General features: G+C 32.7%; 1 protein-coding gene across 1 annotated transcript in view; it reads right to left on the reverse strand.

Moving 5' to 3' along the window:
- The window catches only part of LOC111050609 (dedicator of cytokinesis protein 3), a 135,856-nt gene that overhangs the window by 24,910 nt on the left and 84,889 nt on the right, over positions 1-26,057 (reverse strand). The window contains 11 exon segments of the mRNA XM_039440297.1: positions 998-1,199; positions 2,959-3,038; positions 5,951-6,110; positions 7,064-7,178; positions 8,134-8,266; positions 9,335-9,435; positions 14,006-14,241; positions 17,820-17,901; positions 20,283-20,428; positions 21,592-21,627; positions 24,110-24,194. Coding sequence (XP_039296231.1) covers positions 998-1,199; positions 2,959-3,038; positions 5,951-6,110; positions 7,064-7,178; positions 8,134-8,266; positions 9,335-9,435; positions 14,006-14,241; positions 17,820-17,901; positions 20,283-20,428; positions 21,592-21,627; positions 24,110-24,194 — 1,376 coding nt within the window.

Below are 26,057 nucleotides of genomic sequence, written 5' to 3' on the forward strand. Positions count from 1 at the left end.
CCACATTTATCAGATTTGTACACAGGACTGCAGTTTGGTGTTGAAACCAACACATCTTCAGCTGTAGTGATGCATAAATACACTCCTGCATAGTGATACATTGATATAGATCACCGCTCTTGGACCTTGCACCTATCTACAATGCTCTTTCTTCACAGGTGTATCTATGCTTCTATGCATCACTACAGCTGAAAATGTATTGGTTTCAACACCAAACTGCAGTCCTGTGTACAAATCTGATAAATGTGGATGTGACAAAAATAAAACATGAAGAAATGTTTTTCAATTGTGGAGAAATTCAACAATATCAATTCTTATTGAACAAATCTTATCTTGTACTGTAGTTATAACCGGTAGAGAGCAAGAGGCTCAGCCCAAACTGCATTTCCCCAGCTATTAAATCAACTGGTAACAAAGTATAAATTTAATTAAAACCAGATATTTTACTTCTACCAATTTCCAGATAGTGAAAAGAAAGTAGGAAAAGATATTGCATGGTATAGGGCATTTATGTTAACTAAAATTTCAAAGTTAAATGAAGCCAATAGCCCTAGTATTTTTTTTTTTTTTTTTTTTTTTGAAGCTATATGACGCAGGTAGTCTCTCATAGTGTGCCGTTCTTACACTCTCACCCGGCTCAAACAGTAATAATGGACTACCTCCGTAAACAAAGCCATAGTTCATTCTGGTGACGTCAGCACAGGTAGGGCTCCTACACCAATAAAAATTGTTGATTTCAGCTGATCTATATCAGCTAGTTTTTATCCGTGTAGGAGCCCTACCTGTGCTGACGTCACCAGAATGCACTATGGCTTTATGGCTTTGTTTACGGAGGTAGTGACAGTAGTTGATAGTAATCGGTTGAGTTAACAAAAGATTGATTGATTGATTCTTTATCACAAATAACAATGTATCAGCTTGAAATTTATAACATAAACGACCTACACCATGGGATATCTTCTTATGCTATATTTTCTCTATGATAACACTGACTGACCATTCTGAGTTAACTTGGTTGAGCACAGCATAGTTCTGATGGTGACAATCTCCTTGTGACTCCTAGTGAACTGTGAGCTGTTGCTGGAGAGATCGGGCTTGTTCTGGGCTTCCCTCCCGCTGGCTGGTAGACCCAGGTACTGGCTCGGATGAAGGCGAGTCTTCTCATCACACCGGTACACGAACAACTCGTGTACACCGTCCTGTTAAAGAATTAACAAATTTAATTCACTACTATCATAGATGAAGGATAAGTAAGTAAGGATAAGTAACTATATTATTCTTGTCTCTGCTACTATAGAGCTGATTGATTGATATGCGGTTCTATTTCAAATAATAATAATAATAATATCGAGTGGCCTGGCTGGCTCAGGTCTGGTGTTATAGTTTTCAGGTCGCAACTGATCAATTTCAGGGCCTCTGACATGACCTAACTACTGCTTTTTAGGCAGCCGCGACCGACAACTTAACGTGTCCATCCGAATAATATAGTAGAAATGTTACCAGAAAATATAAAAATAAAATAAAACTCATGTTCCTGAGAATTTTTTATCCATTTATCAATACAATAATAAAGCACACAGTCATGACTATAACTGAATGAATCGTTCGTGTCGTAAAAAGAAAGAAGGGTACTAGACATTATAATGAATATTTTATAAAATCACTTCACTTATATGGGATACTTTATTCAAATTAATAAAAACAATATAAAACTTGTAGTAGCCTTTTTATTTAAAACTTTAAAAACGTTATAAAACATTTCAACGACTAGTTTCGACCTACTTTGGCCATTTTCAAGTTAAAATTTTTTCAAGTTTTAAAATGTTTTAAATGAAAAGGTTACTACAAGTTTTTATATAGTTTTTATTAATTTGAATATTTTATTTATAACAAATTATTCTTCCAGAATATTACAATTTACATTAAAAAATATGCAATGTTCGAGAGATAGATATACTCCTGACGATATATCATTATAATATATGTTGTTAAAATAAACTTCATAATCTCTTATAATGAATATCAGAAGAGATTTTTTTTTTTATTTTATCCTCAACAAATCATTCAGTCACAAATCTCACAATATGATATTATAAAACAATGCAATCTTTTTAAAAAATGAGGTATTCACTAGGTCTAGGATACGGTGTTTACCATTGAAACTAATATTTAAATAGAAGTAGTTCATTTCTTCACACAGGTATTTTATACTAAATCAAAATAGTTATTTGTGCAACTAGTGCGCAAAGTGACAGTTTGCTGCACCGAAAGAAACGTTTACGCCCGAGCCATAGGCGAGGGCGGAATGGTTTCTTGAGTGCAGCAGAGGAACTTTGCGCACGTATTTCACATTAAGTTTTTCCTACAGTTACCATTGAATATGAAAAGTGGGTAATTATGGGTAAAATTGTCTGAAATGCATCAAATGTTTTTCTGTGTAATTTTATTATTGATAAAAACCTTAATTTATTGTCAAATTGAATAAAAATGTTGTCCTTGGTTATAATATATAATATTAATAATTTGCGCGTTGTGCTTGGTTGCACGTCTGCTCACTATAGCAGCCCAGTCACTGTTACCAACTTCATTTTGATTTTGCTGCACTGTTGCTCCATATAACCTACTAAGTATTTTGTGTTGCCATGTTGCAAATCTGGAGTGCAGAAAAATGTTTCCTGCACTAGAGCGGAAAAGTGATTCTTTGCGTTCTGTAATCAGTGCAGCAATTGCCACTTTTCAACGTAACTGTAGGAAAACAAACTTGACAAACTTTCTGCATACTTATTCTAAGCTTATACATGAGCTTATGAGAAGAGAGAATTCGGATTAAGAGGAATATGATGAATAATTAATTACAAGAGAATATTAATCAAGTGTAAATCATAGATAGATTTCCAGAGTTGTCAGGTTTTCTATAAACTAGAATGGATATTTTAATACATTAAAATATAAACTAACCAATAGAGTAGCACCTCCAGGCTCCATGAGGTGAACAAAAGAGAACGCAAACAGTTTCTTGTTATCCGTTTTCTCTCGAGCTGAAAAAGACGGAAACGTTCATTTAAAACGGGAAATATTTTGAAGACATCAACATAATTATTCCTCATCAACAAGAAAACATCATCCAATTTATTAAAATTACCCATCACAACCCAAAAAGAATCGTTTGAAAAGTTTTTGACGTGACAACGTCTAATAAATTGGTTTGCCGGGAGACATTTCAAGAAACTGCGTTACGTTCCCACGTTATGCGCTCACAATGAGAGCGAGTGAGAGCGTTCGTTTCGGTTAACGGTCGTCTGGAAAGAGCACGAATAGGAGCAGTGGCGAGCAACGCGCCGCAGCAGCCGAAGGCATTCACCTGGAAAGAGAGTGAAACTGAGCAGTCAACCTGCGCAGGCGCCGCAAGCAATCTCCTGCGACTGCGCCACTAATTCAAAATGTCAAGTCAATGGTTGTCTCTCTCGCTCTTAGGTGGGCGCGGGCTAACCATGCCCGAGTGGAAGGGACGCGTGCCTCTCACTCACTCTCATTGTGAGTCATTATTTCATCCTTCTTCCTACTATACGAATGAATATTCACATTAAAATTATTTTACCACTCAAAGTCGTTGTCACGTAAAACTTTCGCCCGTATACCGACTTTACAGGCAACCATGCAATTTTTTTTTCAAATAAGCAATTTTCTTTCACATCAAACTGACAAGGAATCAACAATATACCATCACCAAGGATGTTGTAAATAACTGACAACGAGGAGAAATTATAGTTTAACATAGAGAGAGAAATTACAACTTATAACAAAGAGAAAGAAAATTCACATTTTCTTTGTTTATTCGTATAATGGTACACATTAAGTTGCATCACATACATTTTACTACCTGAACGTCAATAATGAAGGAAAATATCCAAAAACAAAAAAATATATAGATAACTTGAAAAATTGATAGCTTCGACAGAATTCCATAAGAAATTATAAAGCAGAAAAATTATTTAACTCGTGTTGAATATTCTGCAAACCTTGACTTGAAAAATTTCGAGTCGTGCACTTTCAAAAACAATTTTACATTTCGTACACTCCAAACCACAGATATAATTTTGGAAAGACAAAACCCAAAAATATTCAGATTGCAAACTACCCAAAGTTTACCTTCTCTTCTGAACAAGCAACATACTTTCTCGAAATAATCATCTGAAATTGAAATATTGGTGGTTTCAAAAGAATAATACATGCAGAATTACTCCGAGAGAATATAATTTTCAATCACTCAATAATTTTTAAGAACATGGATAAAAGTGCTTAGCCTCAATGAATCATAATATAGTGAGGTCCACGTTATAATGGCAGTGTTAGATTAGCGATGGTATTGCTATCCTTGTCCATCATCCAACAAAGCGGATAACGCTATCTCTTTCTCGCTTTGCTCTGTTGCCAGATCGTCTTTTAACAATGTAGAATTAATAATTAATTTACAAAATATTTCATCTTAATTATTAAATTATTATTGGAAAATATAATTTCTTGCTTAATAAAATATAATTGATTATTTAAAAGAAGAATGAACAGTTAATATTACATCAATAAACCTGTATCAGCTACCGTCTATAGAAGACATTGACAAGACAATAGATCGGCAACATTGTTCTCCTATCTTTCTCCACTGCCATTATAACGTGGACCTCACTATAGCGAGAATTGATATGTAAGAATATCTGAGTTTATGCCGATTTTAATGAATTTTAGTGCTGCGAGTCCTACAAAAATTCTATATTTCTTCATATTAATTGGATTTTTCAGTTTGTTTGGAAACTGAAACATACCATGAATATAAATAGAAATAAAAATCTCAGTACCTTGAGATTTTTATTTATTTTTATATTTCGAGTAGCCCTAAACAGAAAAGAGACAATATATTATCATGAATAATTTTTGGAGGATTTCAAATCATATAAGCACCAAATTAATGAATAGACTAAAAATGTGTTCACAGTATACTGGAATAGAATAGATTTGTACAAGAATAGTTAGTTGATTTGAACTTTTAGTTTGAAAAAGATTTACATACTTCACCTGACAGAATTATTTATTTTGAAAATTTAATTTGTTACAAACATTGATCACAACTTGAAACCTCATTGACTCATTAAACCAACATCAACTCATTAAGATTGAATCGATAACGTTTATCATTTCATGTTACAGTACTAATCTCATTATTTCGATTGAAATTAGTATTTATCATTACTTATTCTACTAAAACACTTTCTAATCTCTTGTATTTGAAAAATCAAGCCATCATAATTATATTTTGAAACAATATTAGAGATAAATGAGATGAATCGATCAGGTTCGACAGTACAACATTTGCTTCACAAATTTTATTAGTAAAAACATTGGGCATATTAACTGTAAATACCAATAAATTGAGTTTGAAATAATTAAATTACTTCCGAGAAAAACTTAACAAACATTGAAAAATGATAAATTGTTTATATTATTAGGTTAGGGTCCGGTTTCTGGAGCACTTCTAATCTAAATCTAATGAACCTGCTACTCCCGTTGGATGGGTGACCACTTGAGCCACCTCCTCTGAATATGATTCATGCGTTGTAAAATTGCTTCCCGGTGATTCGGAACCCACCAAAAACTGTTGGCCCATTCATCTCTCATTATCATCTGCCTCATTACCCACGCACAAGCCTAGAGCTCCTGTGGGCATCACCTTCATCAAATAAAAGAGAATCGATATTGAATCTATGGGTTTTGTGGTCTATTGGATTTAGAAAGTGTCCAGAGAAACCGGGCCTAGAAGACGTAAGAAATTTTATCTACGAATTTTATTAGTGAAATAAATAATAGGTACAATCGTGAAGACAATAAAATAATGGAACAATATACAGACTACGGAACAAAATTAGAAAACTGCGAATGAATGCTGGAAGAAGCTTACCGGAACAGTGAGAGAACTCGAGTCGTATGTGGCCTCCCAGGTATTTGTCGGTGGGAGCAGACAGTCTTATCGTTTCATACCAGCATGGCGAGTTGTTGTGGTAGATTATCATCGATCGGTATTCGCACGCCCCCTCCATGCCAGAAGCACCCCAAAGGTCCTGCAAATATAATCAAATAATCAAATAAAATATAATCAGACAACAGCAACTACTGTACTATACTGTTCTGCCGCAGACATTTTAAAAATAATAAAGTAAAGGTTGTATTAGACTGAATTGGAATAATTTTTACAGACATTTCGACTTTTTGAGATGTATTTGTTTTTGTTTTCGTTAATTTCAGATATTCTTAATAACTATTATTGATAAAATACAAATTCTTGTATTGTTAATTCTAAAATTTCAAGTTTATCTAGAATTCCCTATCATACTTAGAATTTCTATTTTATTCTTTTGTACTGCATGTAAATATTCTGCTATTTATTAACAACTATAGGCTAGCGCACAAGTTTTATCTTATGCTAGTGGAGCCAAAATGAATAAACCATACTTGTAATTGCATTTGGACATTACTCCATACTTAACGTTATATTTAGATAATAATAGCCAAGCAATAATATATGTTCATGTATTTATTTATTCACTGCATTTTGTCTAATTGATTGTAATTTTATAAAAAATAAAATGAATTTGGAATTGAAAATTTGAAAAAAATGTAAATAATAATCAATAAGCTTATATTTTTTTCGTCAAGAAAATATATTTTTATGATTTAATAATAAATATTGATATGAAATATTTTGGTAGTTCATGATATTTCTTCAAAGTCTAAAAACAATTCGGCAACGGTTCCAACGATAGAAAAAGGGAAGAGCTATCTGCTTTGTCCAATGACAAACAAAGATAGCAAACCAATGTTAATTAAATCAGGAGCTGACTTTTATAACAAGAATCTCACTACGAGCGCACTATCCACTAGCCTGGAGTCACAACTATCAAGATTTATAAATCAAAATAAAATATTTTAAATATATTAAAATTTAACAATCAGTAACGTATAGTATGAAGTAGCCTACATGATGAAATGAATGCCATGTAAATAGAATACTTACCGGTAGGGTTTTGCCTTCAGAGTCCAAAGCTAAAATGGTAACTTCAATGTTTCGAGCACTTGACTTGCCTCCACGCTCGAATTCTCCCTTCTCTAAAGTTATGTACAGATCATTCCTGAGAAAGGAGGAAAAAAACATTCAATCGATTATATAGCCTTTCCTACAGTTACGTTGAAAAGTGGCCATTGCTGCACTGATTACAGAACGCAAAGAATCACTTTTCCGCTCTAGTGCGGGAAAAATTTTTCTGCACTCCAGATTTGCAACATGGCAACGCAAAATACTTAGTAGGTTATATGGAACACCAGTGCAGCAAAATCAAAATGAAGTTGGTAACAGTGACTGGGCTGCTATAGTGAGCAGCGGTGCAACGAAGCACAACGCGCAAATTATTAGTATTAGATATTATAACCAAGGACAACATTTTTATTCAATTTGACAATAAATTAAGGTTTTTATCAATAATAAAATTACACAGAAAAACATTTGATGCATTTCAGGCAATTTTACCCATAATTACCCACTTCTCATATTCAATGGTAACTGTAGGAAAAACTTAATGTGAAATACGTGCGCAAAGTTCCTCTGCTGCACTCAAGAAACCATTCCACTCAGTAAACGTTTCTTTCGGTGCAGCAAACTGTCACTTTGCGCACTAGTTGCACAAATAACTATTTCAATTTAATCAATGTTTTTTCTTCTTTCAAGACATGGCTATTTTTGAATACTATTACATCTTCAAGTATCGGAATGAAACCTAAAATAAGTATAGAGATATTTTTGTTATAATAAGGATATTATGAGAATAATAATATATCAATGATTTTAAAGCATCGTCTAAATGATATGACAATATTCACTAGGAAAAATCACAATACAAGAATATAGCAAATTTGTACTGGGGAATATAATATTATATATATATATATATTTTAGTTTGGTTCTAAGAACTTTTCATTTTTATAAAAAATTATGAGTTTCTTTGTGTTTCTTAAAATGATTCCAGTATGAAACGAAAAATCTGACCTGGATAGGCCTGAATGATAGTTAATTAATTTTTCAAAACTTACCTAATATCACCCGGCATAATAACATCAGCGAATCCAAGTTTTCTAGTCAACGAGATATTTTTGAACAATAACGGATTCTCCTCACGAACTTGTGATAATTCACCGTGTAATAGCTTCAAGGACATAACAATACCTGAAAATAATAATATTACAAAATTTGCAATAACGGTTAAAATAATGAATGATGTATGTTTACACTTAATTAAAACAAATATTTTAAATACGAGTATAACAACATAACACATGGTGTATGTTGTAATAGACTAATGGAAAATTAGACTAATTTTGACTAATTTTGACTAATTTTCCATTGTGTAGACTAATGGAAAATCAGTGGAAATAAGCAGAGAAATTGCTATACCAATGCTATTTGAGTTTATCTGCTGCAATTCTTTTAGAAAGTGTGTTATATCAGAATCAGAAAGATGAACCACACAAATGGGAACAATGATGTAAGTTATAACTGAGTTTCATAGATCAGTAGTGAAGTAATTGCGTTAACAGCATGTTTAATTCAGCAAAACAATTAGAGATAATGTAATGTATTGATTAAAATAATTTTATGTTCAATAAGAGATTGAAAGGTATTGACTATGACAATTGAATGTTCAATAGAAATCTATTCATTTATTGTACCAAACACCATTATCATGATATAATTATGAGCATGGAGGAAAAACTAAGCTGAGACTGTACCATTTCTCTCTCAAATGTTTATATAAGTCAATGTTGCCTAATATAAGGTGATGAAATCATGTATCACTGCTTCGCCACTTAATTTTCGGTCCAGGAATAGTTGCATGAAAATCTTGAATTTTATTTATTTATATGAGAGCACAAGGATAATATCCAATAATTGCTCTCTTAACACATAATACAAGTGAAACAATTGAAAATGCAATATTTAATACATTACAAAACATACAATATTTTGAAGGTTGATATTAGAAATACTGTAACTGAATGAACCAAAGAAACCAATACATTCAAAACTTGAGAAATATATTGCACTTATTTGAAAAAAAAATACAATTGAAAATGCAATATTTAATACATTACAATACATACAATATTTTGAAGGTTGATATTAGAAATACTGTAACTGAATGAACCAAAGAAACCAATACATTTAAAACTTGAGAAATATATTGTACTTATTTGAAAAGGTACAGGATTGAAAAATAGTTAGAAGATAGCTCACCATAATTTGGCTGCCCTGACAACGGACTGAATTTATTCGATTGTTTCTTGATAATAAATTCGTGAAGCTGATAGAAGTCTTTATCCTCTCCCTGGTAAATCCTGAAAACAAATGGAATATAATTCGATAAGAGGACTCATTCAAACGTATTCAGATATAACCAATAATATAATAAAGGAAAGAATTGGCTTATACACGTACAGGATAGGAAATTTACGAATGATGCATCCGAACTACTGAACTGATAAACTTGAAATTTTGCATACAGATTCGTAATTCACTTAGGATGGTTATAGGCTTATTATAAATTCTCAAAGAATTCAGTACGTCAAGTTTTCAGTTTGTCAAGTTTTTAATCAGACCGTCGTGGAGCACTGGTAACCTGCTAGTTATTTGATAAAACCATGCAAGAGTCTTATGATCAACACCAAAAATCGCATTGCAGCAAGAAGCACTTTCCTGCACTCAACAAACATTTTCGCACTCGTCTATAGCTCGTCCAGGAACTTTTCTTTTCCAGCAGCAAAGTTTATTGAGTGTACCATCACAGATCAATTATTTAGTTAGTCTATGGTACCACTTACTGCAGCGTAGTACTTTGCTGTATTGAACAAACGTTGTTGGGCTCTGAAATAGGCCCATTTTAAATTCTTAGAGATTCCAGTACGTCAAGTTTCCAGTTTGTCAAGTTTTTAAATGGACCCTTGCGGAGCACGGGTTACCTGCTAGTCAGATATTATTGTTCAATTGAAACATGCAAAATTCTTATGATCAATCACCAAAAATCGTATTGCAGCAAGTATCTCATGCTGCACTCAGCAAAAGGTTTCTCACTCGTCTATAGCTCGTGCATGAACTTTTCTTTTCAAGCAGCTAAGTTTATGTTGAGTGTACCACCACAGATCTGACCACATTAATTATTTAGTTGGTCTAAGGTACCACCTTACTGCAGCGTGGTACTTGACTGGATTGAAAAAACCTTTTTGACCTCATCTATGGCTAATGCATGACCTTTTGGAGCAGCAAAGTCTGTGTAGAGTGTGTCACATTGCTGCACTCATGAAATTCCTCCGCCCTCATTATTTTCTAACGACATAGAAAATTTTCTTGAGTGCATCAAAGATGCATAAAGCCTTGCTTACACTTATGCGAATCATATGACGGCAATGGAAGTGAGAGAATGATGAGGCCGTGGTTAAATGGTAGTTGAAATTGTACCACCCCATCACCGTTAAGCGATGTCTAAGCACCAGTATGTGCAAGATTTAATTACAAGTATAAGGCCAGCACAAAAGCCGGTTGAATTTAAATTGTGATTAATTTCACGAGAACCAATCAGAGAAGGCTATTTCAAAAAAGGCTTATCTGATTGTTTCTCGTAAAATCAATCACGATAAAAATTTATCCGGCTTCTGTGCAACCGGTACTAAACAGATAGATATTAATCTGATTGACCTGGAACGGCGTCAGGCAAGTCAATCTGCTAGCAAAAATGCAAGACACCATTGATGTTAGTTACATGAAATTTATATTTTTATAACAGTAGGTAACTAGGAGTAAAATTTCAAATAATGCCCTATAATTTCTCAAGTTTTGTTTGTGCAATTTTGAATTAAAAACATAATATATAAACGTGTAGAAGTTGAAAAATGTTCCAGTTTGAAAATTACTTCAAGAAAAAGTTAATACCGTATTGTAGCTATAGCCGAGTACTGTGGTGCGGCTAGAGTAGTTCAAGTCGTCGCTTAGAAATTTCACCTTTATTTTAAATTTCAATTTAAATTTATTTATTCACATATACAATTTTTACAACACAATTACAATTATAAAATGAATATAAGAATTTACATAGACTATTAAGTCCGTGTGTGGGAGCAGTTCTTAAGATTAGCTGCGTGTTACAATCAAAATATTGGGCTATATAAGTATAAGATACATACAGTAAATGAAATAAAAAATAGGTTATATAATTATAATAAATTTTTAGTATTAACTATATAAAAAATCAATTCAAATTCAAGGAGGAAGAAATGACAGATCCATTGTAAGAGAATTAGGTAATAGGTTTGTAATAAAACCGATTTCTATAATTTATTAATAATTATTATTTTCATCACACCAGAACAGCCGGAATCGATTTTTGCAACATTCATTCGGTAAAGCTGCGTTCACAACAAAGCCACCAACAAAATTAGATTTGCAAGTTGTTATATCTATTGTTATTTATCACTTATATTTTGATTTTATTTATTCACAACTATTCAGATTCATTAATCTGTTTTAGCTTCATTTATTTCAATATTCAATATTTCATACATTCTATTTTTATCATAAATCTTGTTGCATATTGTGTGCAAATGTAGGAATAAATTATATGATTCTGATTGAATAGGGCTAATTGAGAACCATTACATACAATTATATACCAGTCCCCTTTTACTTCGCTTAACTTCATTTCATTCATTGACCACCATTTTCATTCATAAAAATGTGTCTTTTAATTTCCATGACTTCATTTCATTCGTTGACAAAACTGTTTTCATTCATAAAAATGTGTCTTTCTATTTTCTTGACTTCATTTCATTTATTGACAACTATTCAAATATATTTGAAAACACAAATTTAAATTATTCGTTCAAATTGTTGTTTCAAGATATTTGAGACAAGTATAGGCCTACAATAGTTCCTTTCAAACCAAGACTAGGTTTGATTTACTTGATGTTGAATTATGTTAACTAAGTATTAATTATGTAAAACTATTGACCTGACTTGTCTTATACCAATATCTACTATCACCTCTGGCCGCACAACTAATCAATAACGTCATAACATGTAGATTGATCATTCCTAGAATCACAGTAAAGTTTCTACTAGAGCTTATCAATGTATGCTCTCCAACTTTTGTTGCTGTATCGATTTTCTATTAATTTGGTGAACTACTATCTAAGCTCCAGATTAAATATATTTGTATTTTATTAAAATAAGAACACTTTATTCCACAAATGCAATAATTTCTCCATAATTTCAGCTTGATAGACATATTTGATTCAGTGATAGAGTTATTGATAAATTCATCGCAACCAAAAATACTTAATAATAACCTGTATCAGAATCAAAGGATAGGTAAATAAAGGTAAACCAAATCAGAGGTAACTCTTTTTCAGGGAAGAGACTCCCACAGACTTGAATCACAATAAATCTGTGGTACAGAGAAACTCATCAGGAGAATGTTTTCCAGTTAGGTAGAACCTTTCTATCTTATGATGTTATGGACAGTTCCAAAACTTGCATTTACTTTTTAATTCATCAGTTTAACAGTTCTTTCATATTTTTAGACGTTTATTCACACTTTATTTACACTGTTCTTTCACACTCTGTTTACAATATTATTTCACACTTTAATTACACTGTTCTTGCACACTTTAATTACATTTTCCTACAGTTACGTTGAAAAGTGGCCATTGCTGCACTGATTACAGAACGCAAAGAATCACTTTTCCGCTCTAGTGCGGGAAAAATCTTTTCTGCACTCCAGATTTGCAACATGGCAACGCAAAATACTTAGTAGGTTATATGGAGCAACAGTGCAGCAAAATCAAAATGAAGTTGGTAACAGTGACTGGGCTGCTATAGTGAGCAGAGGTGCAACGAAGCACAACGCGCTAATTATTATTCATTATATATTATAACCAAGGACAACGAGGACTTTAGGATTTTAGGATTAAGGTTTTTATCAATAATAAAATTACACAGAAAAACATTTGATGCATTTCAGGCAATTTTACCCATAATTACCCACTTTTCATATTCAATGGTAACTGTAGGAAAAACTTAATGTGAAATACGTGCGCAAAGTTCCTCTGCTGCACTCAAGAAACCATTCCGCCCTCGCCTACGGCTCGGGCGTAAACGTTTCTTTCGGTGCAGCAAACTGTCACTTTGCGCACTAGTTGCACAAATAACTATTTCCTTTCACACTTTATTTACACTGTTCTTTTACACTCCATATAAACTGTTGTTTTGTAGGATTGAAGTACTTTCTTCTTCGCTCGTATCCATTTCCATTTCAAAGTTTCATCTTTCGAAAAAGAGAATACGAAAACTTATTTACCTAATACTCCGTATTGGAAACTTTTAGAGTCTTGTTATAGCCTAACTCCCGTGACAATTTAGTACACAACAACAAAATCCCATGATTTAAAACCACAAATTCACCATTACTTTCCACAAACAAATATTAGAAGAATGATAAACAAACCAGTTACAGATGGAATTGAATAGAGAATGCATTTATTCAAATGCTAATTAATATATAATTATTATTTAACGAAAATCCTAAAATGATTTGCAGCATTTATTTAGGATTTTCGTTAAATAATAATTATAAACAAACCATATTTATTTAAATGGGAAGACCGTGAGAATAGAATTCGTAATTAAAATTTTGTTGTTTACCTTATCAGATGCGATAACAAGCATCAGCGCTCTTATTTAGCTTGCTTACCGCCGGTAGATCATCATCGATCTACATGTGATGACGTCATAGCTTATCAGAGCTTCAGTTGTGGGGCCTGAAGTAATAGTATGTATTGCTTATACTCGATAACTGGAATCCTTAGGACGTGATCTTTAAAAAACAGTTTCCATTCATGAAAATGTGTTTTTTGTTACCTGAACGGAAACTCCCTCTCTTCATCGGTGGGATAGAGCATCTGGCCTATGCAGAGCACCCCCACCCCATGCGGCCGCTTGAAGGTGGCACTATGACTGCTTCCCCCACTAGCCCCGCCGCCTCCACCGCCCCCAGTCAGCGACCGCTTGCTAGAGTCCGAGAACAGCATGCGGCCCAATCGCAGCACATGGGCCACCACGTAGAGCTCCGACGTCAGATCGCCGTTACCCAGGTCCTAAACGATTACAAACAATCATTACAAAAATTACTATGAAAATGGTGAAACAGATATGATATTATTGCAGTTTAGTAATTTATTGTTTATTGAATGAAAAAGACTAAGAAATTATCAAAAAACCACTGATTTATTGATAATTAGAAAGACCGGTTTCGGTTATTACACCATTGTCAATCTCTGATAAACAGAGTTTATACAGTTTATCAGATTTTGACAATGGTGTTTTTTGACAATTTCTTAGTCTTTTTCATTCAATATGAATAATTACCACAATATCAACTTCTCAACTACAGAAAAAATATATTGTTTACGTTAACAAAAGAAGACAATAACCATCTAGGCGTTTTTGAAAGGAAAATTCTGAGAGAGATTCATGGTCCAGTTAAAGAAGGAGGGGAATGAAGGAGAAGAACCAATTCAGAGCTCGAGTCATTGATAAAAGGCCAAAATATTGTTAAATTTATAAAGGCGCAACGGCTTAGGTGGTTTAGACATATCTGTAGAATGAATGAATGAGAACAGAATGCCTAGAATAATATTCAAGAAGAGGCTACATTCCAGAAGGAAGAGAGGAAGACCAAGAATGAGGTGAGAGGATGAAGTGAGAGACGATCTCCAACAAATGGGATGTAGAAGATGGAAACGAATGACAGAGAACTAAGAAGAGTGGAGAGCTGTAGTGGGGGCGGCCAAAGCTCATATTGGGCTATAGTGCTAAAGCAGGAGAAGAATTTAATGTTTATGAATATGAGAAGTCTTTTATTTATTTATTTGATTTCCAACGATTACACCAATTTTTCAACTCAAGAACAAAAATGTGACAGAATAGAAAATAAAATAACGAGACAAATTTTTTTTTATTATTATTATTATTTTTATTGCATCCCAAAACATCTGAAGAATCAGACTGGGGATAAGTCAAAAAGAGCAACCTAAAGGAGGTTCTCAACACATATCATGATACATTAAAATACTGTAATTATACAATAGTCACATGAAATATTAATAAATATATATATATACAGTATATATAAAAACGCAGTTAGTCAGGATTACCTATGTACAAGGACCTGGAAGAATCAAAGACAAGGAACAATAATATATCACTCCTGCAGAAACTCATCCACAGAATAGTATGGCCTTTCAAGTAACAGCCTCTTTAACATTCCTCTGAATCTTCGTAAGTCCGCCATGTCTCTAATATCCTGAGGTAATCTATTATATATTTTTGGGCCCATATATTGCGGAGATTTTTCAAACATGGCGGTTCTATGAGCAGCCACTGATAGGGAGGCTGAGTGCCTTGTATTGTAACTGTGGATTTCATTATTGCGGGTGAAGTTTGGTAGGTTTTGTGAACGTATGAACAGATCTCCAAGATATACAGTGACGGCAGTGTAAGTATCCTGCTACTCAGGAATAGTTCTCGACAGGGATATTGGGGGGGTTTACCAAAAATAACTCTTAATGCTTTTTTCTGAGATCTAAATACTTGGATGAAGAATTTTGATCTTCCCCAAAGGGTTATGCCATACTTGAGGAAAGGAAAAAGATAACCGTAATATACCACCATTAGGGCTTTGAAGCTCAATGTGTTTTTGAGCACTCGCAGAGAGAAAATAGCCGAGTTAACCCTGGAGCAATCCAATTTTTTAAATTCTATGAATTCAGGGCTACTTTCTTGTATTTATAAAATAGAATTATAGTACCCTTTAAAATAAATGAAATATTTTAAACAAGAAAACTATTAGTAAACATTTATTTTTATAACCTGACGATGGTGTGATCACCGAAACTAGTAGTTACATTACATTTTGTATTCTTGTTTTTTAATATTTAATTTATTTTAAAGGGAACTATAATTCTATTTTATGAATACAAGACAATAATAAATTTAAGTGTTATATACATGAAAAATGATCTATTCAAGATCCATTTCCAAGTGTGAATAATAAATTACTTATGAATAAGTAATTACTTACTAAATGATTCACACTTGAAATTGGCTTTTGAAGAGTTAAACCCAGTCGTGTTCTGATAAAATAATAATATCTATTCATACTTGATATATTTAATTGTGTTTCAATAGTTATTTCAGTAGCCCTAAAAAGAAAAGTGAGTAATATACTTGTGTACATTACATTACAGTATAGTTGCACAACCTCAGAACAACGGAGAATAAAGGCAGGTTTCGCCATGAAAACTGTCTACTGAAATTTAAAGTGCTTTTCAAACAAATATTCAGTTGTATTTCCGATATCAGTGTCTTTTTCTTTTTATTATAGAAAATACCACGGCAATCTTCTCCCATACAATCAGATTATACTAATAAAAACATCATAATATTATAATTGATGGATTGAGGCAGGTTTCGCCATAAAAACTGTCTACTGAAATTTAAAGTGATTTCCAAACAAATATATGGTTGTATTGACGATATCAGTGACTTTCTCTTTCTATTACAGAGAAATACCACACCATCTCTCCCATACAGTCGGAATATACTATCTAATGAAAACATCATAATTATAATTCATAGATATATTTTCTTATTTTAGTTTAAAAGATATAATGGTATTAATAACAAGGATAATTAATTTGTGAATGAAAACCAAGTGTCGGTTGCACAACAGCTGGTTAAATTTTAACCGTGCTTAATTCCACAAGAACCAATCAGAGAAGCCATCTTTTCAAAAACGCCTTCTCTGATTGGTTCTCGTGAAATTAATCACGGTTAAAATTTAGCCGGCGGATGTGCAACCGGGCCAAAGTCGGCAAAACAAGCAATAAAATTTGAAAAAAATATTATAAATTGCAGTTAACCAACTGCTGGAATATTATAAAACAGTCTACAATTTAGTGTATTTATTAATGAATTATTGAAGTGTATTAATTCAATCAATCATTTTATTCAGTAAAAAGCATTACAAAATTGGTCCCGCTAAACCTAAAAGATTTTACAGCAGGTGCCTACAAATAAAAAATACATAAATAGAATGAATGCTAACTTTAACAATAAACTAAGGGAAAAAAACCATGAAACTGGGAATTTAGGAATTTAAAAAGGAGTATGGGGTACTAGAAGAACTAAGGATGATTAATAGGGTATAGGGTTAATGGAAATTGGAAAAAATGGAAAACTCAAAAACTTCAAATCATAAAACTAAATTAAATTTAAAATAAAATAAACTTGATACTCTATAGTAAGTAAGCATCAAAAGATTAATCTTATTCAGAATAAAATATAATACTGAACAAAAAATACAATAAGTGTTCGGGAGTCTCAAACGTTAATTATCCATCCATATTTATATGATATATTAATATATATTATGAAAAATTAGTTAGTCATTCTAAGGCGGCGGTGTTTCACAAATACTAAAATTCATTTTACCAGCAAACTAGTATTTATGTAATTATAAAAAAAACCCCACAAAAAAATTAATGATTTTTTTCGAATCAATATTTGGAGTATCAGAAGTCCGTAGTTCGATTCATATAGCTTCCATTGGATATTCGAATCACGTATTATTAGAATACTATTCATTCATCTAGTAACTAAATGTAATACTCACTGTGAAAATAGTGCAGTTACTATTGAGCTTCTCAACGTAGTTGGAGAATCCTTCTTTGGATATCCGCACTAGGAAACGTTCACTGCAACAAAATAGACAAATTTAATCAGAATGCAGTGGATTCATTTTGAATAATTTGTATGAGATAATGAAAAATAATGGCTTAGTAAGAAGAATCTGATTCTTGGATATCCAAGATGGTTTTCAAAAATATTCAAGATTATAAGATGTTATTATAGTTTGTATTAATTCTAAAACCATGTTAAAATACAATGATAGTGTATAGCTATCTATGTATTGCTACTATGATACAATGTATGATACTATTTATATTATTCTTGGTTGAAATATAGGTAAGGAATGTTTTGAACTCGTGGCTAGAGTACAAGATTTCTTTTTCTAGCCACGCCAATTATTTAACAACAATTTATTTATTTATTTTCTTGTAAAACTGTTGTTAATTGGTGAATAAAATTTGATTTGTCGAATAAGCATACATATGAAATACCCTCTTTCAAGCATTAGGTTACACATACTTTTTCCATACATAGATATTTTCCTCCATACAAGGATAAATTCTTCAATATTAAAATTTTCAATATTTATTTTTGATTTCATTGTACTGTGATTACAGTTTTAAGATTAAATCATAATTTAATCAAATATGATTATAATTGAAATCATGAACTACAAAATTTGAATCATAACACTCCAATGAAGCAAGCAATTCTAGTTTCCCTGATGAAATTTGTGGAATACTTATTGATATTAGGGTTCTGTAATAATTAAGAAACAAAAATGTAATTGTTAATTATCGCACTTCATTATTCAACTCACAAAACTGCAGTTTTGTTTTGAAACCAACAGCAGTTGGTTTCAACACGAAACTGCAACCCATTAGATTGGATTTTCACTTCTTCAATTCCTAGAGCAGAGAAGTGATTTATTGTATCTATACTGTATATATATAAAAGCGAAATGGCACTCACTCACTCACTCACTCACTCACTCACTCGCATAACTAAAAATCTACCGGACCAAAAACGTTCAAATTTGGTAGGTATGTTCAGTTGGCCCTTTAGAGGCGCACTAAGAAATCTTTTGGCAATATTTTAACTCTAAGGGGTTGTTTTAAGGGTTTAAAGTTCATCTTTTAGCATGTATATTCTTCTTCTCCCAATATCTTAATTATAATTGGAATTTCCATATCATATGTTACTATAGAACTATAATCTAGATAGAGTACCTCTTCGAAACAGTTGTTAACTGGCAACTAAATTAATAATTTTGTGAGGTTGGCATTAAGTTGAGTTGACTTTGTTAGGTTGGCACCAAGTTGAAAATTTAAATGCATTTATCGCGGAAAAATTGATTGGGCACTGCTACTTCAATCCTGGGAATATTATATAACTAGCCGTCAGGCTCGCTTCGCTCGCCATATCCGTTTAGCCAGCCGTTTAGTCTGGACTCCCGACTGGATTGTCCTAACATATGATAAAAATTCTCAAATGAAAAATGCAGGCGAGCGAAGCGAGCCTGTTGATCTCATTCTTGGACGACCCAGTCGGGGGTCCAGGGGGCGGAGCCCCCTGGCTAGACGGATATGGCGAGCGAAGCGAGCCTGCCGGCTAGTACTGTATATATAAAAGCGAAATGGCACTCACTCACTGACTGACTATCTGACTGACCAAATCTACCGAACCAAAAACGTGCGCCCTTTAGAGGCGCACTAAGAACGGATTTGGAAAAAATTTCAAAGATACGCCCAATATCTGCGTTTTTCCAGCGTTTTTAGCGTTCTGAGCTTTATCGAGAACAAATGAACAGAAAATGTTCAAATTTAGTACAGAAGCTCAGCTAGGGTGTAATAATGTTGTGTTAGAAGGAATTTGCAATAACGTCAAAGATACGCCCAAAATTAGCGTTTTTCAGCGTCTTTTTCTTTTTCTCAGATTTATCGAGAACAAATAAACAGAAATTGTTCAAATTTAGTACAGAAGCTACGCTAGGGTGTAAAAATGTTGCGTTAGAAGGAATTTGCAATAACGTCAAAGATACGCCCGATCCAGCGTTTTTTTTGCGCTTTCTCAACTTTATCGAGAACAAATGAACAGAAAATGTTCAAATTTACTACAGAAGCTCAGCTGGGGTGTAATAATGTTGTGTTAGAAGGAATTAGAAATAACGTCAAAGATACGCCCAAAATTAGCGTTTTTCCAACGTTTTTCTCAGCTTTTCTGCGTTTTCTCAGTACTTTGACTTTCTGATGGAATGAAGCATGCTCAAATGAAAAATTAAGGCGAGCGAAGCGAGCCCTCTAATCTCATTCTTGGACGATCCAGTAGGGGGTCCAGGGGGGCGGAGCCCCCTGGCTAGACAGGTATGGCGAGCGAAGCGAGCCTGACGGCTAGTGTTCATATAAAAGTTCGATTGACAATAAATTCAATTCTCAATCTGTTATACCTTATGAAGACACTCTTTTTGGCATCGTATAGGGAGAAAAATATCTCGGTGTCTTCCCCCACATGATGACCGAAATCCCTCATGCAAAGGTACAGGTGATGAGTCAGGAATTTCCCGCCTTCTTTTCGTCTCATGGTACCACGTGACTGAAACACACAACATTTAATCATAATAGAAGATTAAATAAAATATAATTTACAACATGAACAGAGATATTGTAGAATTTCTCCATATTAAGGTGAAATAATAATAATAATATAATAATAATATAATAATAATAATAATAATAATAATAATAATAATAATAATAATAATAATAATAAATTTTATTGCCAAAAACAATGCATACAAAATAATACTCAATCATCTAGAGCATAAACTAATAATAATACAATTATGAATATTATATACATTTAATTCTCTTGACAATAATTACTCTCATGCAAGGGAAGCTTCCCTGTACGCATGGAGGAAACTAAAACTTGAGTTTAGCTTAAATAAATAATGTGGATTTGACAATATCGCTTTTATTTCAACTTGATATGGAATAAAATTTTGCATACTAACTGCACTCCCAGACTCTTTTTTTTTTGAGTAATTACATTCTATTCTCAATAATAACAAATATTTTTTAAAAACAGAGTATCCATAATACATGAAATAAAGATGATAAATTCTTGAAAAAATTCATACTTATATGATAATATTCAAATGTCAAAGTTTCATTAAACAAGGGAGGTCCCTGCAAAGGTATAATATAGCTTCCGCGCAGGGACCAATATACTCAACATACATGTCAAAAAACACACACGAGAAGAAGAAACAGGCTAAGGAATAATAAAACTAGATATAAAATGTGATGAAAAAACATACACTGACATGCAATACAAGGAAAGTGCACTAAGTCCAATTTTTCCAAACTTTGATTTCTAATTAGTTTTTAATTAATTTTAAAAACTATGAATGTTAAATAATTAATTATCAAACATATGATGAAGAATATTTATCTTCTTGCCCTATGAAATTATTTTGTGAAAAATCACTATAAGGAAATTATGATTGATGTTAGAAATTAGAAATTGATTACCTGAAAAATTCACTTTTATATGGACTTAGTAGATTTTCCTTGTATGCCCACGCAATGTAAGGCTTTTGACTGCATTCTTGAATATCTAGTGAGACAATAGCATAGAAAATAACTAAGAAATAAGCATGTATACCAAAATTGAAAATTATTTTATAATTAAGACTCAATTATAAATTGATAATCATAGGTTAATTGAATATCGATCGGAAAAGTAATACTTACAGATGCACCCAAGGAACTTTCCGCACTGTGAACATGCTGAAAAAATATTAAGAAAAGTTAGATTTCAAGAATCAAGAATCATTTATTGCTGTCCCGCTCAAGAGCATTGACAGTCACAGAACAAATGAAAGTACAAAATACAATGTATCAATAAAATTATATGTAAATAAAATTTATGTAAACTATTTGTACAAAAAATATAAATAATAATAATGTCAGCTTTTAAAACAAAGGTCAGCTCCATTAGAAAAATATAATAATTGAATAGCAGATAAAATCTTTGTCTAATTTATGACCATAATGTACAGTAACTGTCCATTATCTGTATTTGATTTTGGTTCATTTAGAAGAAGAATTATTAACAACTATGAGAACAGGACAACATCAGAAATTTAAATTAATATTCTTTTTTGTATTGAAATAACATTGAAGCCTCCTACGTCCCACATAATAGATTATCGATCTTCTGCAATTTTGCAAAAAAATGTTCATAATATCATTATTGAATTAGAGTTAAAACTCTTAAGGCAGGTTTCCGAGCTCGGGATTTAGCTGAGTTCTAGACTATAACAGCTGGAGTCAGAAAATTGGTTTTCCAAAACGGGGCGTAGTTGCAGCAAAATAAATATATATTTTCTCATCTCTATAATCGGAAACGTTTTTCCTTGGCGAAATGAAACATTCCTGAATAATTCGAAATAGCTGAAACTTTACACTATTTTCTCTTTATTCTATTTTGTGTTAAATTTTCAAGTTTTTCGAAATTTAATTTAAACGTGGACTGCGACTACACCCCGTTTCGGAAAGCCAATTTTCTGACTCCAGCTGTTTAAAGTCTAGAACTTAGCTAAATCCCGAGCTCGGAACCCGGCCCTTAATTTCACAACAAATATTTTAAAACAAATTTTAAAACTATAAGAGCTCTTCAGACAGACAAATCTTCAATTGAAGACCACTTAAACAGTAATTTAAACTGGCCAAATGTACTGATGAGAGCAATTGCTGGAATTCTCATATACAGAGAACGGCTTCTATTAATAGAGCTGGCCATTAATTTGATATTGCATTTCTGCTAATATAAGTCCATAGACCCACAAAGTTAGGTTCATCATGAGTCTAAACTAGACAATAGGGCACAATATTACTAGTGACTAGATAATACTAGTACCAAATTATTCAATATGATTAATATAATCTCTTTAGCATCAAGTTTATTTATTCATAGTGCATGCATTTTTTGAATAGATGGATTATTACTAGTTCATTCAATAATTATGATAATTATTTCTCCGGCATCAAGTTCATTTATTTATATTAAGTTAACGTATATTTATAATTTCAATAAACTATTTAATATTAGAAGCATTCCTCAACATTTTGGGAAAAAGTACTGATTGTAATTGATAAAAATATTTGCAATAGTCACAAATAATTAGTAATAATTGTAGTAGTTTTATCATTTTTAATTTTTTTTTTTTTTGATTGCAGTTTCATGCCTTTTCTTTTTTCCCATTCTTGTTTAAATTTTATGAATTATAACACCAATAATAGATATGGAGATTATTTCAGCATAGCAATTTTAGCAAAAATTTAAAGTTGATTCATCAATATAATGTTGTATTATAAATTTATGGTAAACTAGCATTTCTTGAGTTTTCAAAGATGTATGTATTAACGTTGAATAATATGTAGGTTTGCTTTTTTACTTTTTTATGTAGGTTTACAATTTCATACTTTTTCTTTCTTTTCCATTCTTGTTCAATCGGAATAAGATTTGTTTTTTTGTTTCTCACCCAAGCAGGTTCTGTAACCTTTGGGGTGACTATCCACAAAATGTTAATTAGCGAAATTATTACACTGTAAACTAAGGTTCATTCGAGCACTTTCAAGTGAGTGTTGGAATGTATATGCTTATGCTAAGGGTAGATTAAATGAATGTAATGATTTCTGATGAATGTATTATGTCTTATGATGGATAATAAACTTGATTTGATTTGAAATCCCACTTAAATGATGTAAATCACCCCGAAGACTTCTGCTACTGCAAATATTGAAATCAGGGTTAACAGCTAGATGGGAATTCAATGAGCGCTACTATACAAAACTTATTTGTCAGCCCGGGAATCGAACCCAGTACCTCCTAATTGCCGGTCAGGAATGCTTACCCTTACACCAAACGAAGTTTTAGCAGAAGTCTTCGGGGTGATTTACAGCATTTAATTGGAATTTTCGTTTAATAATTATTATTCATCAATTAGCATTTGAACAAATGCACTTCCAATTTATTTCCATCTGTAGTCAAAAATAGATAGTTTATTGGTTTGATTTGGTTCATAATCATGAAACACTTCAAACTTCTAGTAAAGTTGACTTCAATAATTGTATTCGTATTGTAATTTACGGTATTGTAATCTTGTCTTGATGATGTGGTCATTGTTTTGAAAATTATAATAATGATACCTTAACACAGTCATTTTCATAAGTCATTGTTTTGAAAATGATAAAAATGATATCTTACCACATGGTAGAGGTCTACTATACTCATGGTACTTGGGTCCACCATATCTGCTCCACATCTTGGCACCAGGTCTAATCCTAGACTTCTGTAACAGAAGAAAACAAATCGAAATTGATAGAAAATTAACAGATTCTATTGATAGGTAAAAAAGAGACTATATTTTTCTACTATATTATTCGGATGGACATGTTAATACCGTTGGTCCCGGCTGCCTAAAAAGTAGTCTTTAGGTCATGTCAGAGGCCCTGAAATTGATCAGTTGCGACCTGAAAACTCTGACACCAGACTTGAGCCAGCCAGGTCACACGATATTATTATTTACTAACGACTTTATATTCTAAATTGAAACACTCAAATTCTCACAGTACTCTATTTTTAAACAATCATTTTTATTCAAAAAATTCAAGATATTGAGTTTTAGAATATTGAGACTCGTGAATATTATCATATTCCTTTTGACCATTGATAGAATTTCTAGTGAGCGTTTCTGATTATGGACATTATATTATCAGTTGTATTATGTATCTTTTCTCAATTGATAACTTTCTTCAAAGATTTTTCGTTTTTCTGCTGGCTTTTTCTTCTCTTTTTCAGTTTTTACTGGATCCCATTTCGCTCTATCTCCACCATGAACACGATCTTCCACTACTGGATTCCATCTCTCTCTATCTCCACTTGGACTCGATTTTCCACCACTGGATTCCATCTCTCTCTGTCTCCACTTGGACTCGATCTTCCACTACTGGATTCCTTCTCGCTTACCTCCACTTGGACCCGATTCTTCCACTACTGGATACCTACTCGCTCTATCTCCACTTGGACCAGATCTCCCACTACCAGTTCTTCCTCAATCTTCGTCTTATTCACCATTAGGATTATTCATCACCGGAACTCCACACATCTACATCTTATTGTGTTTAGTGAATTTTGTTTTGAACTAGTGCTTTAAATAGTGAAGGGAGCCGAACTGTCAAGGCATGCTGAATGCACTCGAATCAAGAGACTTTTTCATTTAGGTTAAGTTTTATCAGTTTCATCCCCATTTTCCCCGTCATGTGTTGTTCTGAGGTCGGTTCACGATTGGTCTGCTGCTTCCATGATGCCTCTCACTGACACGTCAGCTCGCTCGCCCTCAAGTAGGTATGATTATTTCAATAATAGTAATAATGACGCAGGTATGTTTCTAGCAAATAAGCTCCACTCTTTCAAAAAACTTTTCAAGGCTGCTCACCTTAACGTACAATCCCTCAGTTGCCACATTGATGAACTCAGAGCAATCTTCCGTTTTCAGGACTTCAATATAATCGGAATTTCCGAATCATTTTTGAAGCCTAGTATTTCATCAAATTTTGTTGCATTGCCTGGATATAATCTTTTCCGGAATGATAGATTAAATAAAGCTTGTGGGGGTGTAGCAATTTATGTGAAAGAAGGTATCAAAACAAAAGTTTTAATCACATCTAAACAAGAGTATTGTTCCAGACCAGAGTTTATGCTACTTGAATTATCCTTATCTAGTACTGATAAATTACTCGTTGGTATCTGTTATCGCCCACCAAAAATAGGTCATTTCACAGATTTCGAAAGTGCCTTGCTTTCTCTTATGCCTTGTTATAACCGTATACTAGTTATGGGGGATATGAACACCGACTTGAACATGACAAATCGTAACTTTGACTACTTTCAACTGACTACAATTTTCCAATGCCTAAACATGACTATTTTACCTCTCGATCCAACTCATCATACTAATGAATCAGACACACTCATTGACCTTCTCATTGTTAGTGATCCCAATGAGGTTGTTCAAGCAGGCCAAATCTCAGTCCCAGCTATTTCTAGACATGATTTGATCTACTGTGTACTTTCCCATAAGATACCCAAGCCAGAACAGAAAATTATCACTTATAGAGACTTCAAAAACTTTGATGAAGCCGCCTTCCTGACT

Source organism: Nilaparvata lugens, chromosome 13, assembly GCF_014356525.2.
Source record: "Nilaparvata lugens isolate BPH chromosome 13, ASM1435652v1, whole genome shotgun sequence".
NCBI classification, from domain to species: Eukaryota; Metazoa; Arthropoda; class Insecta; order Hemiptera; family Delphacidae; genus Nilaparvata; species Nilaparvata lugens.